General features: G+C 44.5%; 1 protein-coding gene across 4 annotated transcripts in view; it reads right to left on the reverse strand.

Annotated features, from left to right (window-relative positions):
- Nucleotides 1–1324: 1324 nt before the first annotated feature.
- MAP3K13 (mitogen-activated protein kinase kinase kinase 13) overlaps nucleotides 1325–16290 on the reverse strand; it is a 158871-nt gene continuing 143905 nt past the window's right edge. For all 4 annotated transcript variants that reach the window (XM_055568838.1, XM_055568835.1, XM_055568836.1 and 1 more), the window contains 6 exons: nucleotides 15650–15766; nucleotides 14736–14873; nucleotides 10747–11533; nucleotides 7864–7934; nucleotides 5161–5458; nucleotides 1325–3751 (listed from right to left, as the gene is read on the reverse strand). In XM_055568838.1, coding sequence (XP_055424813.1) covers nucleotides 3650–3751; nucleotides 5161–5458; nucleotides 7864–7934; nucleotides 10747–11533; nucleotides 14736–14873; nucleotides 15650–15766 — 1513 coding nt within the window. In that variant the 3' untranslated portion in view covers nucleotides 1325–3649. The remainder of the gene's footprint in view (nucleotides 3752–5160; nucleotides 5459–7863; nucleotides 7935–10746; nucleotides 11534–14735; nucleotides 14874–15649; nucleotides 15767–16290) is intronic.

Consider the following 16290-nt stretch of genomic DNA (forward strand, 5'->3'; position numbering starts at 1 on the left):
CTTCAAGTAGGTCATACCAAACCATCTTACAGCACAGCTAGCTCTTCACCTCCCTGGGAAGGTGCTCCCCACAATCTAGCAAACAGGTCTAAACTTTAGCAGTGGTAAAGTCTATGTTAACTTCAAAGGGGATGCAGGCTTTAGCAGTAGTAAGGTCTATTATAACTTCAAAGGGGATGCAGGCTTCTCAGTCCCTCTGCTAAGCAATTTTAAGAGGAATTGTTGTTCAGAGGACAGGAGCTAGAAATAGATGCGAATCAGAATCAAATGCTCATCTGCAACACAAATTAAAACTCATTATCTTCCAGTCAGTTAAAACCAGATGCTAAAGGAATGTGGAATTCATCCCAAGGGGATTAAACGTTTGATCGACAACGAAGCTTGAAATCATAGTCCTGGGAGTTTCCTTAAAGTGCTGTCGCCCAGTTGTCAGACTGAAGAATTAGCTCTTAAATTCCCTGAGCTCTTCATTCCACACTCTTCAGATGACTGTGGAGTTGTTCTCAAAGAAACACACACCAATTCAAAATTGTCTTGGTTACTTCAAAGCAGGCAGTGAAGGGTAGCCTGGGATAGAGAAGGCATTTCTCTAAAGACACTGTTCTTCTCTGAAGCCTCTAGTCACTTCTACTAAAGAAAATAAGCAAATGTTCAATGTTGAACTTTATTCAGCTCTTGACCATACAGTGAATGACTTGAAGATTCAACACTGTCTGTGGCCCTAAGATGCTCTTAACAGTCAATCCAGTTAGATATATGGCATTATCATGACAGACAGTCCAGATGGGAATTCAAAAGGTATCAAAATGATGAGGTATTGGAGTGGATTTTCCAGAAAGATCATCACTGAAAGGGATAAGACACGTTGACCTTCATGTTTCTCTTTGGCCACTATAGGTGGGCAAGGCCTGGATAAGCTAAAGGGTCAGTGTTTTATGTTGGATAGAAAGAGGATACAGAGTTATAGCCTCTCTGTTCTCAGAAGTAATGAGCCAGAGAGATTCATAGTACAGTGTGGTCTGAAGTCAGAGGATAAAACATGGGCTTTAAAAGGTGCTTTTCCAGCTCTGTGACTGACAGATTAGGCCTCAGGCTAGAACTTTCCTAATCATCACCACAGCTAGGCATTTTTTTTTTTTTTTTTGTCATGCCATCTATTTCCTCTTTTTAGTCTCCTAACTAGGAGGAAAAAAGGTTGGTTTTAAGGGATTTAGCAGGAAGGAGCTTACAAACCATGTTGCCAGTTCTTGAAACTATCCCACAGGCCCCAGGCAGGTTCCCTGTAGGCCTGTTTCTCTCAGGGCATTAAATAATTCTCTTGTGCTTCTAATGGATCGCATGATTTTATTTCTTAAGAAACTTGAGAAAGTGTACAGCTTTGGAACTTTGTCCACCACTCAGTCATCTGCCCACCTAGGAGCTTTTGTGATCAAGTCAAAATCACAGCGTTAACCACTGGGCCTCAGGGCAGTACCCGCATCCTCAGATGATTGTTGTTGTATACAGAAAATGAGGGAATACAGCTAAGACGAATACCAGGGAGCTCCCACATGGCAGTTCCATTTTCATTCCTTCATAAAAATCCATAATAACTCATGGTTAGCAATCAACACAATCACTGTGCTACACCATAAACCACACATTCTGATCGACAGAAAATGAGAAGGATAATAATTATTATAAAATAAAATAACAATGATAATAATGCCATAACTTAAGATCTTTCATGTAGTCCAGCTACAGAATTCATACAAAATGGAATAATTTAATGAAACAATACTGCTCTCTGTATAAGTTAAACATTTTCCTTCATCCTACCTAAGAGCTATAAATTATAGACACTAAATTTTAAATCAATGTCTCAACATAAAGTGTAAACAAATGGAGGGATCAAACAAGCAAAAGGAACTGCTCTAAATTCCCTCCTGCTTTTGCTTTTTGGCTGATGCAATCAGTGACACTTGGAGGAGGGCGATGCTTTCACCTCTATTGGAAATGGTTTAAAACCTGTGTGTATAAGTCTTGCCTGATGTCCAATCTGATGCAGCGTCGAAGAGTTTAAACCATCCTCTCTAGGTCTTGAGCCGAGAAAGGGTGTTTGGCAGTGACTAATCCTGGAGACAGAAACTAGGCCAACATCTGTTTTTATATCAAATTCTAGATTAAAATTTCCTTAAAGCTGAGGCACCATGAGATACCTTGGTTTGTTTCTCAGAGCCCATGATCCTGGAGACAGAAAGGACTCAGGCCTTGGACAATATAAAATCTTTCCAATCTCTGCTTAGCATCAGTTGTTCTTTCTAAGAATTTCCAAATCCAATTATTCAAATTTGCATGGAGCCAAATACATTTTACAAGTAGCATTTAACAGAAAAGCTATTATGGTGGGGGAGGGGCTGCCTTTTGCAAATTGCCTGTTTTGCCTTTTTTCTGACTGTGGCAGCCACTCACGAAAGCTTCTGGGGTTAGAATGAGTTAATACAAACATAGGGTATGGTCTGGGACTGGACATTGGGCAGACTCATACACCTCCTAGCTGCCTTCAAAGACTGTTCCATTTAAGTCAATAAAACTCTAGAAGACAAACAACCTGGTCCCAGGGAGCGGTGCTTCCCATCTTCTCCACGTAGTTAAACTGAGACATTCTGTGAATGTCCTTTCACAAATTGCACATTTGCTTTTCCAACACTGTTGTCTTATCCTCCTCTCTTCCTCAGGCTCTCCCTCCCCTGCCCCCTTTTTCCCTAAAAGACATAGTCAACAGGTGGGAAGGAAGTAGGATACAGGAAAATGGCACTCCAGTCTGAAAAATCAACACTCTGGTCAAGGTAACACACTCGCCAAGGTCATGACACTGGCAGCATTAAAAAGTGGAATATTTGTCAAGGACAAGGTTGGACTCTACCTGTGTCTCACTACCAAATGCTGCTTAAAACTTTAAAGATGACATCAGCTTCCACATACACAGTTTTGAATACATACCCTCAAAGACCCTGGATACAAGTAACTGGTCACCAAACTTTTCTAGGTCTTTGCATCACCCATCTGGACAAGCTGGCTGAATTTAGTGTGGTCTGTTCACAAGTTACCTGGAATTGCTTTTCTTCTGCTGCTCTTTGTTTTCTAAAATGCTCAGTATGTCTTGCTTTGGCTCTTCTTCAGTCACTTACAGCCAAAAGAACTGGTCCCCTGTTCAAGTAGCAATAATACCTCCTGGTCCCACAAACTCCCAAGGATGTTGCTCCTAAATTTCACTTTTTTCCTTTCCTCCTTTTGCTCTCTTTTTTTTTTTTTTGCAAGAAATTATTGTCTTTTTCTCTATCATATATAGTTCACTCTTTACAGTACAAAGTGTTAAAATGTCAAACAAAAATAAATATCAATGTTACAGTAGCTAGAATATTCAATAAAATAGATCCCTGCCATTCTTGATTGAAATGTTCAGTGAGACTTAATTTCATTTGGATATTTTTCTCCAGAGATTTGCGAAGTCTCATGTTCCTGTTATTGCAGCTCATTTCTAGGGGTAAGAAAGATGGGGCAGCTCTCCTCCCAGACACAAAAGCAGGAGGAGAGTGGGAAGAGTCGGGGGGTGGTGAATTTGAAATGCCAGTATAGTCATGAGATCTTCAGGGTGGGTGTTCTTTCATTACCAGGTAGCAGAGCTGTAGTGTTTATTGGTCCTGACCGTGGCATCAGAACACTCCCCATCTGAAGAGTCACAGTCCGATTCTTCAAACTGCATAGGATTCTGCAAAGTCAAGACAACATAAGACCTTAATTCCTTTCTCCAATTACTCAGTAAATGTATTTTGAACACCTCCCACGTGACAGGTCCTGTGCTGGGTTACTGGCTAACATACATGAGACAAGACCCTGTCCTTGTGGGGCTTATGGAGAAAGAAGACTTAGAAAGATGACGATGACAATGAAGAAGAAGACAGTGAAAACAGTGTCCCACAGTCCCACATATATTGTTCACTATGTTCCAGACACTGCTGTGAGTGCTTTAACATCTATTAATCCATTTCATCCTCTGTGAAATAGAGGCTGTTATCATGCCTGTATATGGGATATGGGAGCTGACCTACAAAGAGGTTAAGTGGCTCGCCCCCCATCACACAGTGAGTGAGTGGAAAGGCTAAGGTCGGCATCTGGGCAGTCAGACTCCAGGGTCTACGCTTCCAACCATGATGTGACCCATCCTCTGAGAAGGCAGTACTGTATGTTAACTGAAGTGGTACGTGTGCTCTGATAGCACGTAGGGGCTGGTGTGGACCTAGGGGAGGGAGGCGGATACCCTCAACTAGGTTGGGAGACAGGGTCAGAAGTGATGCTTGAGTTGAATCTCGGGGTGAAGGGTTCCTGAGCAGTTTTATGTTTGTGCTTCATTTGGGAGAACTACCCCATTTTGGGAAGCTCTATTATCTCTGTAGTAAGTCCCCTACATACGAATGAGTTCTGTTCTCAGAGCACATTTGTAAGTCCAATTTGTTCATTAAGTCCAACCAAGTTAGCTTAAGTACCCAACTAAAACAATCAGCTATACAGTACTGTACTGTAATAGGTTTATAATACTTTTCAAACAAATAATACATAAAAAACACACAAATAAACATTTTTAATCTTATAGTACAGTACCCTGCAAAATACAGTAATACCAGCTACATCACTGCTGTTTTTATGCTTGCTTCCAGACATCCTGGGCTTGACATATCAATACTGTACTACTGTACACTATATAGTGCTGTACAGTAAAATTACACAAAAGCACAACCACTAGGAGAAGGACACACACACATGACAGTGTACGCCAGACACAGGAGATAACTTAAGTGATGGACACGCAAACATGAAAGCTGGCAACTTAAAGGTCCATATATAGGAGACTTACTATACTTCTACTTCCTTCATAGAGGAAGTTATTCTATCCTATATGTGTGTGTGTTAGTCACTCAGTCGTGTCTGACTCTTTGCGACCCCATGGACTGTACCCGCCAGGCTCCTCTGTCCATGGGATTCTCCAGGCAAGAATACTGGAGTGGGTTGCCATGACCTTCTCCATAATTGTAAAGGCCCTAGGGACTTGAGCATGTTCTAACACAAAGACCTCCAGGAAAGGGGACAGTGATGAGAGGAGAAGAGAGGAGAAGACCTCACCTCATAGCCACGTTCCTCCGCACACAGCTTGCCCAGAGACATCTGTGTTTTCACGCGACGCACGGCACACTCCTTGTCAGAGAGCCCGTCCGAATGTGAGGATATCTCAATGGGGATCTCCGGCGTCTGGGACAGCAGGTCATCAAGCTTCTCTGCCAGGCGATCTTCGAGTTTATCTGCTAACTCATCAGGGCTGTTTGAGTGGTCACTGGTATTTCCTTCCTCGCCATCAGACACAGAGAAATTCTCAGAGCTAAAGGTGGAATATGACTGGCAGCTGCTGATACAGCGATGGGGCCTAGAACCACAAAGAACCAGAGGAACTTAGTCCTGGGAACGGCTGTTTTTCTTGTCTATTGGTCGCAGCCTTGGTGGGAGGTGATCTAGTTTTCTGCTTGCCCCGGAGGGAAAGCCAAATCCAGAAAGGAAGAAACTATTTAAAGCAACAGAGAGGGAAATCTGCGTTCCCCCTTTCATTTGGTTTTCTATGCTTATGTGGCTCCACACAACGCTCCAAAGCTGATGGCTACCGCTGGTCTTTGGCGGTGACTGCATTTCTCACTGGGTACAGGGGCCTCGGAAGGCTGAGTGCTGTTACCACCCTGTGGATCGACCCCTAACAGAAATGAGCTTGGAAGGAATGTTGACTCTGTAGCTGTGGGCACTGTCCAGCAGTAGGTGCTCATTCCAGGTAAAGTCGGGGTTTAGCTCTCATGAGACAAAGCTTCTGGGGAGCAGGGAGGGGATTTATAAACCTTCCTCATTTCTCTCCCATTGTTTACAAAGGAGCCTAGTAAATAAGAATGCTGTTAGCTTACACTGTCTTAAAATAACAAAACAAAGAATAAAAATGAAGACTGCCTCTCCCTCTGTTATTGCCTGACCTTCCTGTATTTCTTAGTACAAAGCGATTCCGATGGCCTGTGATCTGAGGTTGGCTAATGACCAGGCCAGGTGATGGGCTGGAGTGATAGCATCAAGAGTCCAGATGGAGGAAGCCCAGGTTGGAAAGGGAAATTAAGGTAGAACTCACACAGCTTCTCAAGTCTGGTAACCCAGAAGGGAGACAAGGGGAAAATGTTATAATAGAAAAAGCAAAACCATGAGGTTTAAAACAAAATTTGTATCATAGCAAGAAAGAAAGGTGGGGAGCCATCAGGTGGGCTGAGTTAATGGTGACCATAGGAACAAATGCTGGAAGTAATTGTGATGCCCATAAAATGGGGTCAGAGGATGAAAAGACAGTTATCCAGGGTCAGTCTCACTGCAGAGGAGAAAACATAGTGCCCAAAGAAACAAGGTGGCAACGGCAGTGGCAGAATAACCCAGGGGTGAGAACAGACTTCAATTTTGTGCATGGCATATGGGCCCAGAATACAATCTACCAAAGTACGGGGAGTCCCTTGGTCTCAGGAAATTCCTGGTTCTGGGCAGGTACACAAACCTTCTTGGGGTGTTCTTACAGTCTTCCTCTTCAGGAACAGAATGTCTATCAGCAGAAAAGGCCTCCTGGGAGGAAAACTCCTTTCAATACTTCTACATGAGAGCAGCTGTTAATTCTACGGGTAGGGTTGTGTGGTCCTTCTTTGGTCCTACAAGCAAAGTTCTTATTGCTGGCTAGGCAGGAAGCTGTTTCTAAGGATGGGCTGAAGGAGGATCAACTTATTTAACTATACTTAACCTGCTGCTGCTGCTGCTGCTAAGTCACTTCAGTCGTGTGTGACTCTGTGCGACCCCGTAGACGGCAGCCCACCAGGCTCCGCCATCCCTGGGATTCTCCAGGCAAGAGTACTGGAGTGGGGTGCCATTGCCTTCTCCAATGCATGAAAGTGAAAAGTGAAAGTGAAGTTGCTCAGTTGTGTCTGACTCTTGGCGACCCCATGGACTGCAGCCCCCCAGGCTCCTCCGTCCATGGGATTTTCCAGGCAAGAGTACTGGAGTGGGGTGCCATTGCCTTCTCCATACTTAACCTGGTAAGGTATAAAATCCAAGGCATGGGAAGTGCTATGGATTGAATTCTATCTTCTCCAAATTTATATGTTGAAGCCTTATCTACAGTGTGACTGAATTTGGAGATGGGGTCTTTAGGAGGTGTGTGTATGTGCTCAGTCACTTCATTAAGGTTAAATGAGGTCATATAGGTGGGGCCCTAATCTGATAGGACTGTGGCCTTATAAGAAGATGAAGATCTCTTATGCTCTTTCTCTCTCCCCTACCATGTGAGGGCATAGCAGGAAGGCTGCTGTCTGCAAGCCAGGAAGAGAGTTTTCACCAGGAATCTTCGACTTCCCGGCTCCAGAACTGGGAGAAATAAATTTCTTCTGTTTAAACCACCTAGTCTGTGGTATTTTGTTACAGCAGCCTGAGCAGACTAATACAAGGAGGTACACTAGAAACCAATAAAATTACCCATAAAACAGCACAGCCATCTCTCATAAACCGCCCACTATATTCTCCATTATAACCTTGAGTCGTATTTATTTTCCCCATCTTTCAGTTATTGTCTAGTGAATTTGGATAAACTAGGATCTGCAGTGCATAGCCAGCTACCAAAATGGCCAACAGGAAAGCATGAACACAGTGGGTTCAAACTCCCCTATAAGGGGCTGTTAGAAAGTGGCCTGTGATGGAACTGAAGGTGTGGCAAACTCAGGGTTCTCCCTGCTTATGCTGAAAGCAATCACATAGGTTTATTGGTTTTACCTCTGTCTTCGTGGAAATTCAACTTCACTATCTACTTCCCCTTCTTCCTCTTCAGAGGAGTCATCTCCACTCTGAGAAGAACAAGGAGAAAAAAGTCTTATTTCTCTTTCTTACATTCACACACACACACATGTGCACACACATATGTACACAGAGACCCTGTAAAAGATTTAATTATCATCAGAGGCACTGAGAGGTAGCTTGCTGAGTGTAATTTTGAAAAGCATACCTCCTCACTCATTCGTATAGCAACTTTCCCTGGGTGTCCATCTAGGCCTGCACAATGCTGGAGGACGCATAGAACTGGGTAAGGCTGGGTTATCTTTGCCCTCAGGGAGGTGAAGCCTCCGTGAGAACGTCCGCAGGTGAGTAATCAGGAGGGGAAACCAGAGACGAGGCCTTAGATTTGGGGGTGGTCTCTTGTAAACACCGTCACTAGTGGTTCTAGGCTCTGACACAGAGACTTCAACAAGAGGTGATCTTTCAGTTCTTCAAAGCCCAACAACTACTTCCCCTCTTTATGTACCAATCACTTTTTCTCTAGTATTACAGCTGTTATGCTTACATCATCTCTACTGCTAAGACACATCATTTAAGGTTAGATCCCATCTTGTTCTGTTGTATTCCTCCTCCACCATTAACACAACACTGCATACAATACAGATGCTTAACATACGACTGAGTCAGCACGTAGGCATGGGTAAGAGAGTTCTGGCTGGGACATCTGAGGCCCCGTCACTGCTTGGGCTCTGTGGTTGATCTGGAAGGGTGTGTAAGTGTCTCATCTGAGAACACAATCTTCCCTTGAGGGAAGATTCCATTTCCCTTCAAGGGCACAGGAACAGCCCCACTTAAGATCAACCATCATTAACCACAGCACCATGATGCACAGGATTACAACAATCCCTTGGGAGGTAAGTAAAGTGGGTCCAAATAACTGTACCAAAAACTGAGCATAATTTGTTACACAATTGCTTCTGTTGTTTATGTTTCGGGTTTTTGGCCACGAGGCATGCGGGATCATAACTCCCTGACCAGGGATAAAACCTGCACTGCCTGTGCTGGAAGGCTAAGTTTTAACCACTGGAATGTCAGGGAAGTTGGAAGGATAATTTATTTTTAAAGTCAGTTCTAATAATCTATCGCTTTTACCCATTTGTCTTCTGATATGCGTTCTGAATAGGAAAGACAGGGATGGAGCTATTCTGCCTGCGGAGACAAGCATGTCCCCCTAAAGCACTCCTGGGAGTGGATCTTGGTAGAGAGATGCTGAGCCACCCTGTGGAAGCGTAGTTCTAGGGAGGCCAAGCGTGTGAGGAGTGTGTTGCGTGGCCTGCAGACCCACAGATGCCTCAAAATGGCACAGGATAGTTCAAAGATACATGTTACTTGGGAGTGGACTGGGGAGTGGGCTGATGGGTTTCTTCTGGGGGTGATGAAAAGATTCTAAAATCAGTTGTGCTGATAGCTGCACAACTCTGAATAGAAAGAACTGAGTTGTACACTTTAAACGAGAGAACTGTATGGTAAGTGAATTATATCTCAATAAAGATGCGACCAAAATATCTGACCCCATAGGGGTCAGAGCCGCAGAGAATGAACTAGCCCAAATCCACTGCACTACCAGAAACACGATGTATCCCCGGGAATGCTCAGTAAATAGCAGCACTGTATGTGGAGGAGGAAGCACAGCTCTGAGACAGCGGCCCTCAGCTTCAGCTTCTTTCCTAGGAAATGTCTAGTTGACCAAAACATGCTCGTTTGCATTTCAGACACTTTCCTTTCTTCAGTGGAACTCCCGATGAATGAAGATGACGTGAAACGATGGTTAGAACTGAGTGGGTGTTTTCTGTGTGCTAAACACTTTTCATATATAGTGTTATTTTTAACTCATTAGCAAGATGAGCTCATATTTTTGGAATGTTGCTGTATGCCAGGTTCTATTCTAAATTCTTTACATATTAACTCATTTAATCTTCACATCAATCAGTGAGGCAGGGTCCACTATTAGCCCCATTTTATAGATTAGAAACCGATGCTCAGAAAGGTACTAAGTGGAAGAGCCTGGCTTTGAACTCAGGTCTGTCTGACTACCAAGCTTGTGCTCTTACATAAGGTAGGAGACTCAGCCGGACTTCCAGCTAATAAACCACAGGCAGCCAGTGGGTGAGGAGGAGAGGAATAGGTTTTGGTGACTGAGAACTGGCTGGGTCTTGATGGTTAATAATGAAGGTGATGTTTTTCTAAAATATACTGGGAAGAAAGTGAGTTCCATGGGGGATTAATAAGCGTTATTTTTAAAAGGCAGTATGTCAAATAAGTGAGGGAAAAGATGGCTTAAAGGAGGTTACTGCACGATTTCTCAAAGCCTGCTACTGCTACTGCTAAGTCACTTCAGTCGTGTCCGACTCGGTGCGACCCCATAGACGGCAGCCCACCAGGCTCCCCCATCCCTGGGATTCTCCAGGCAAGAACATTGCAAAGCCTAGGATTTGTTAAACATGTACTTAGGAATCTCTGAGAGGGAATGTTTCCAAAATCTGTTTTATAATGGGATCCTTCCTTCTTGCAACATCCTTAGGACTAGGCTAGGATAGTGGATTCCAACCTATTTTGATTACATAGCCCTAATATACAGCTATTTTTCTACTTATAAATTATATATACTTGAATCAGTGCCCTGATTCAGGAGTTGTACTCTTTAGTCTATCACCTAAGCAGTGTGGAAAGTATTAAAAGCAAAAATACTGCTATTTGTGCTTTTGTTATCTCATCCTTTTACAAAATGCATACTTTGTATATATATTCTATAATGCATAGCATATGATAGGCTTCGACATTCCTCAAAGGCAGTGACACAGTGCTGTTGTCATTACACCTTACCTTCTGAAGTGGCCTTGTTTTGCGAGGTAGCACTGGGGGAGTGATGTGATGAGAGGCGCCAAGGGATGATGCAGACCGACAACCGCTGAATTCATTTTCTTCCATTTTCTCAGAACCCTGGGCATTTTCCAAGAGGGGATTGTGTGCTGGTGGCTTGAAAAGGTTGGGGCTCCTCCCCACCGGCTTGGCCGAGGGGACGTCTAGGGACCCATGCTGTTCTGGCCTGCACTGGAGGCAGGGGTCATAGGGGTCAGCCTGACAACAGCCCCAGGGGCCAGCCTGGCCCTTGTCAGGCTCAGAACTTCTCCAACAATCTGCCGCCATGGCCGTGGAGATGAGGTCAGGGCTAGAGCCAGGCATCTGTCTTTGAGAGTGGTTGCTGAGTGGGCTCCGCAGGGCTGCTGCAGGACCAAAGTACCTCAGGTTGTTGGCGCAGGTGGCAATGTCCTGTCCGTGCATATTGAGTCTGGGATGGTGACTCTGCGACACGGCAGGTGGGGGTTGCTGGTATTGCTGCTGCAGAGGATTATGGTGCTGGGGAGATGGGTACTGGGGCTCAGCTTGGTGGAGGGAAGTGGGATGGGGCGAATCCTCCTGGGCTGGCTGGTTTTTCAAGATGGCCGCAAAGTCACCGTGGCTGCCTCGGCTGTTCCCCCGTCGGTGGCGTGGTTTGCTCCGATATCGGCTCTTGCTGCTGGAGGAGGACAGTTTGGGACTTCCGGATAAAGGGGATGCCGTGGGAGCCACTTCCACACTGGGGATACCTTCAGATCTCAACAGATCTGGCCTGCAAGGAAAGAACAGGTTTGGTTTTAAACATATGAAAACTCATTCAAGTTCGAGGAAAACTTGGTCTGGTGGTTGCCAGAGGTGGGGTGATGGGACTAGGGGGTGGGTGATATGGATGAAGGGGATCAAAAAGTATCAACTTCCAATTATGATACAAGTAAGTCATGGGATGTAACAGCATTGTAAATGGAGTTGACAATACTCTATTATGTATTTGAAAGTTGCTGAGAGAGTAAATGGGGCTTCCCAGGTGGTGCTAGTGGTAAAGAACCTGCCTGCCATGCAGGAGATGTGGGTTTGATTCCTGGGTAGGGAAAATGCCCTGGAGGAAGGCATGGCAACCCACTGCAGTATTCTTGCCTGAAGAATCCCATGGACAGAGGATCTACTGGCGGGCTACAGTCCACAGGGTCCCAAAGAGTTGGATACAACTGAAGCAATTTAGCATGCATGCATGCATGCACAGGAGAGTAAATCTTAAAAGTTCTCATCACAAGAAAAAAATTTGTAACTATGTATGGTGATGGATGTTAACTGAACTTATTGTGGTGATCATTTTGCAATATATACATATGTTGAATCATTATACCATACACCTGAAATTAATAACATGGTATATGTCAATTTCCATTATTTAACCCAAATTTCCAATTTGGGTTAAAAAACCCAAACCCAGAACAGCTGAAGAGAGGTAGGAAAGCAGAAGCCCCTGCCACCCCCAACAAGGCTCTGGCTCCTCATCCTCTCTCCCCTCACAGTGGTCTCAAAGACACCTCTATTCAGGCCCCAGGGGGTTCTAGACCTTGCAGGGAAACTGCAGGTGCAGTCCTGCCTTCATCCTATGTGATGAGGACCCCAAAACCCTGACCATATTGGCTTCTGGTCTCACAGCTGATTACTGGTAGAATCTAGATGAACAGTCTCTCCTAATTGCCAGTCTGGCTTGTTGGACAGTCGGAGTACAGCCTGAAGGTATGTACAGATCACCTGGGAGCTTGTTAAAATGACTGCATAGGTGTGGGATGGGACCTCAGAGCCTGCCTTTCTAACATGCTTTCAGATGATCTCAACTGAGGACCACATTTTGAAAAGCCAGGCCTCCCAGCAAATCGTAGGCATCAGGCAGCAGGAGATGGTTTTTTTCTTCTCTTCCAGGAGAATTTCAGTTAAAGACTTGTCTTAGTACAGAAGTTCCAGCTATCACCAGTATATGATGAGGTGGATAGGGTACTGTGGGGTTATCAGCATCTTCCTGTCTCAGATTCACAGCACTGTGGTCAGTTGGCCAACCTGTGCCACAGACAGCATCTGGGGAGGTCCTGGGGCTCTCTACTGAGGAGAGAGAGCCCTCCAAGGCCCAGTGAGGGCATCTATCAATATTTACGCAGTAACTGGCTATGGCAGGATCTAAAAGAGAACTTAGGTGAAAGTGTCCTAAGATAGGTGGAGGCTGCTCAAGCTGGCAGTGCCAAATCACAGAACAACACTGATACAGCACACCCAAGTTTACAAAGAGCTTCACAACACACAAAGTACCGCCTTCCTACTATTGCAATGCCCATTTTACAGATGAGAGCACTGAGGGATCAGAGAGGTTAGTTGGCTTGTGTCCATCACAAAGCTAGGAAATGGCAGAACTCACAGCTTGAAGCCAAGTCTTTGGACACCAAGGAACAGTTCTCCCCCATTCCAAGCTTCTCCACGTTATAAGGCATTTAAACTATCTTATTAGACTATACTCAATTGTGATGGGCTTGGTGGATCCATCATGGTTCATCTTTTTCTGTCCCTAACTAAACACAAACTGAGGCTAAAAGATAGTGGATGGTTTCTCCTCTCTGATCGCCTGAGGCCACTGGCCTGCTGACTTGATAATCACTGGACTGTCCAAATAATCTGAAACATAAATCCTCCAAAAGGCAATCAATAGAACTCTCTGCAGCTCTAGTACCCACTCTGAGTTGCCTTTCTAGACAAGTTCAGCTCATCGACTAAGCATCTGCTGGTGCTGTCAAACTTTCAAACACATTTCTCACAGCTGAAATAAAAGTAAACATGACCTCATACTGTGAAAAATGAAACAGTACTATTGTCTCCCAAAGTGCTTGGTGTTTTAGCTGTTGGCAGACTGCAGAGAGGAGTCAGCAGGTGAAAGCTGTGCCTAGTTCATATACCAAAAGAAGGGAGGTGGTGGGATTCCTGGAGGGGGTTGCCAGGTGCCAACTGAAAACAATTTCTCTAGAGCTTGACCAGAAGATGGTGAGGTGTGGTAAGTAAAAGCAAACCTGGGATTAGTCCATGTAGTTATCCCTCAGTGGTTTAGATTTACATTAGTCAGGCTGTGCTGGGATGGTCACTGTTCTGAAAGTCTTAAAATACATGCTTGGTTTGCATTTTCTCACTACCTTTAGTCTTACTGCATTTAAGGCACAGTCTTTCTTTTGCATTAATTTAGGATTGGGTCAGCACTCCATTCATTGGGAGGAATTCCTCTAGCAGAGAGTTTGATTTAAAAAAACTGACTGGAAGAGCATTCTAAACATTAAACTAGCAAGGAAAATGTGTTGTAATTAGGGGAAAGGGCATCTTTAAAAATTTTTTTAAACTTTTTTTTTTTTGAGCAACTGTGATTTCCTAGGTGATTTCACACGCCGTCTTATTTAAACCTCACAAAAGTTCCACACAGGAGTGGGGTGAGGGGAACCAGATGATTAGATATAGGTAATTATCAAAGTGCCTGCTTTTGTTTTGGCGGTGGATTTACAGCCACTTATTACATTATTAAAAAGAACTAAATGAATAAATAAAAGTGAGACATACATAGACCCATGATGCATATTATACAGAACTCAATTCTGTTCACTAGGGGGTCAAGAAAAGAAAAAGAAAGTACACCATTTTACCCATGGCATTGAGAGAGATCAACCGACATATTCCAAATCACACAGCTTCTAATAGGATTTGAATCCAGGCCTGTCCGGCCCCCACTTCATTTCTCTTCACTGTTTCATGCTAAGATAATAAATATTGATGCCTTAGACAGTGATAACTGTATTCCCGGAGTCCAGGACACACACTCTCCCACTTCCCTACTCTGTATCCAGAGGCAATACCGTGTGGCCACACTCACCATCATCTGATAATGTATTTTAGGGGCATATTTCCCCACTTATCTCAATAGTGTCAGTACAGATGCTCACCGCTTGGCCTGCATCCCAGGTCTGTGAGGCATGCCTTTCCTCTTCATGAGCTTCTCCATGGCATTGGGGTGGATTATTGGACGAACAGGATGTCGTTTGTAGGTCCCAGGACACTTCTTCTCCACGGCCTGCTCACGCCTGAAGAATGAAAGAAAAGGCCATGTGTCAGTCTTGCCTGGAGAATCCTACGGACAGAGAAGCCTGGCAGGCTACAGTCCATGGGGTCACAAGAGTTGGACGCGACTTGGTGACTAAACCACCAGTCACCCCAGAAAAGGTGGGCAGAATGTTTTCACAGGTTTACTCCACCCACAGAGTCTGGCCACACTTAACAGATATAGGCTATCTGAATAACAAGGCTGCTCTTCAGGTTAAAAAGGAAGAAAAAACAAAACTAAATTCAAACTAACCTGACTTCATTTTTTTTTTCTTCAGCTTGCAGATGGGACTCGGAGGCCAACCCTCCCTTCCCCTGACACGCCTCATGAGATACCAAGCAAAGGTTGAAGTCCTACTTATTTTCAGGAGCTGCTATTAGTCAGGACCCCAGAGTTTCTTGCCATTCTCAGGAAAACACTGAACCGCTTGCAGCAGTTGCTTTTCTTCCCTAGGGGGCGGTAAGCTCCCACTCATCCACACCAAGCTCCTCCTGAAATGAAGACCCCCTTCCCTGAGCCACTAGGCAGGTTGAAACTGCAAAGTGCACGGTCCCCTAGAACCAGCTCTGTGGCGAGTCCACTCAAATGTGAGCCCCACCGGGGCAGGGACCTGTGCCTGGAACATCTCCCAAGCAGTGTTGGGTGGATGAATAAAACAGCCACCAGTTTTGAGTAGCAGTAACCTGGACGAGTGTTACATCTTGGCCGACTGACAGACCCAAATCAATCAGGACAAACAGTGGTCCGGGTACGTACTTGATGAGCTCCTTTTCCCGCATCTCTAGCTGCAGCATGATGGCACTCAGTTCCATGTACAAATTATTAGCCCGCTCAAGTTTCCGCTCATAGTGCTCACGAATATCCAAAGCATGCCTATCAAAGAAAACACAGGAGCAGCGAAGCTGATGAATGTGGGGGAGAGCCAGGGTCAGCTCTAATGAAGTAAGAACAGGATGGTTTATCTCAAAAGCACTTGCCCAAGGGCCCTCTAAATTTAAGGCTCGCTTGTCTGATGTAGTGACTCAGACAAGGTGGAGTGGGAGATGAGAAGTCCAAGTTTTCCACTTAGTTGATTGTTAAGGGCCATATCCACTCATACAGAATAGCCAGGAGGTAAAATCTGAGTCCAATTTATGTATAATTTGTAGCCTTTGTCCGTACACTATTTGGCAATATCTTAATAAGAATATGCTACATGTTAAGGGAAATATGCAGTTAAAGCTAACATGATAATCCCTCATTTATACTTATCCATAGTATAGATCTTGTTTGGGCTCCAAAATCACTGAAGATGATGACTGCAGCCATGAAATTAAAAGATGCTTACTCCTTGGAAGGAAAGTTATGACCAACCTAGATAGCATATTCAAAAGCAGAGACATTACTTGGCCAATAAA

This window comes from Bubalus kerabau, chromosome 2, assembly GCF_029407905.1.
Source record: "Bubalus kerabau isolate K-KA32 ecotype Philippines breed swamp buffalo chromosome 2, PCC_UOA_SB_1v2, whole genome shotgun sequence".
Lineage (NCBI taxonomy): Eukaryota > Metazoa > Chordata > Mammalia > Artiodactyla > Bovidae > Bubalus > Bubalus kerabau.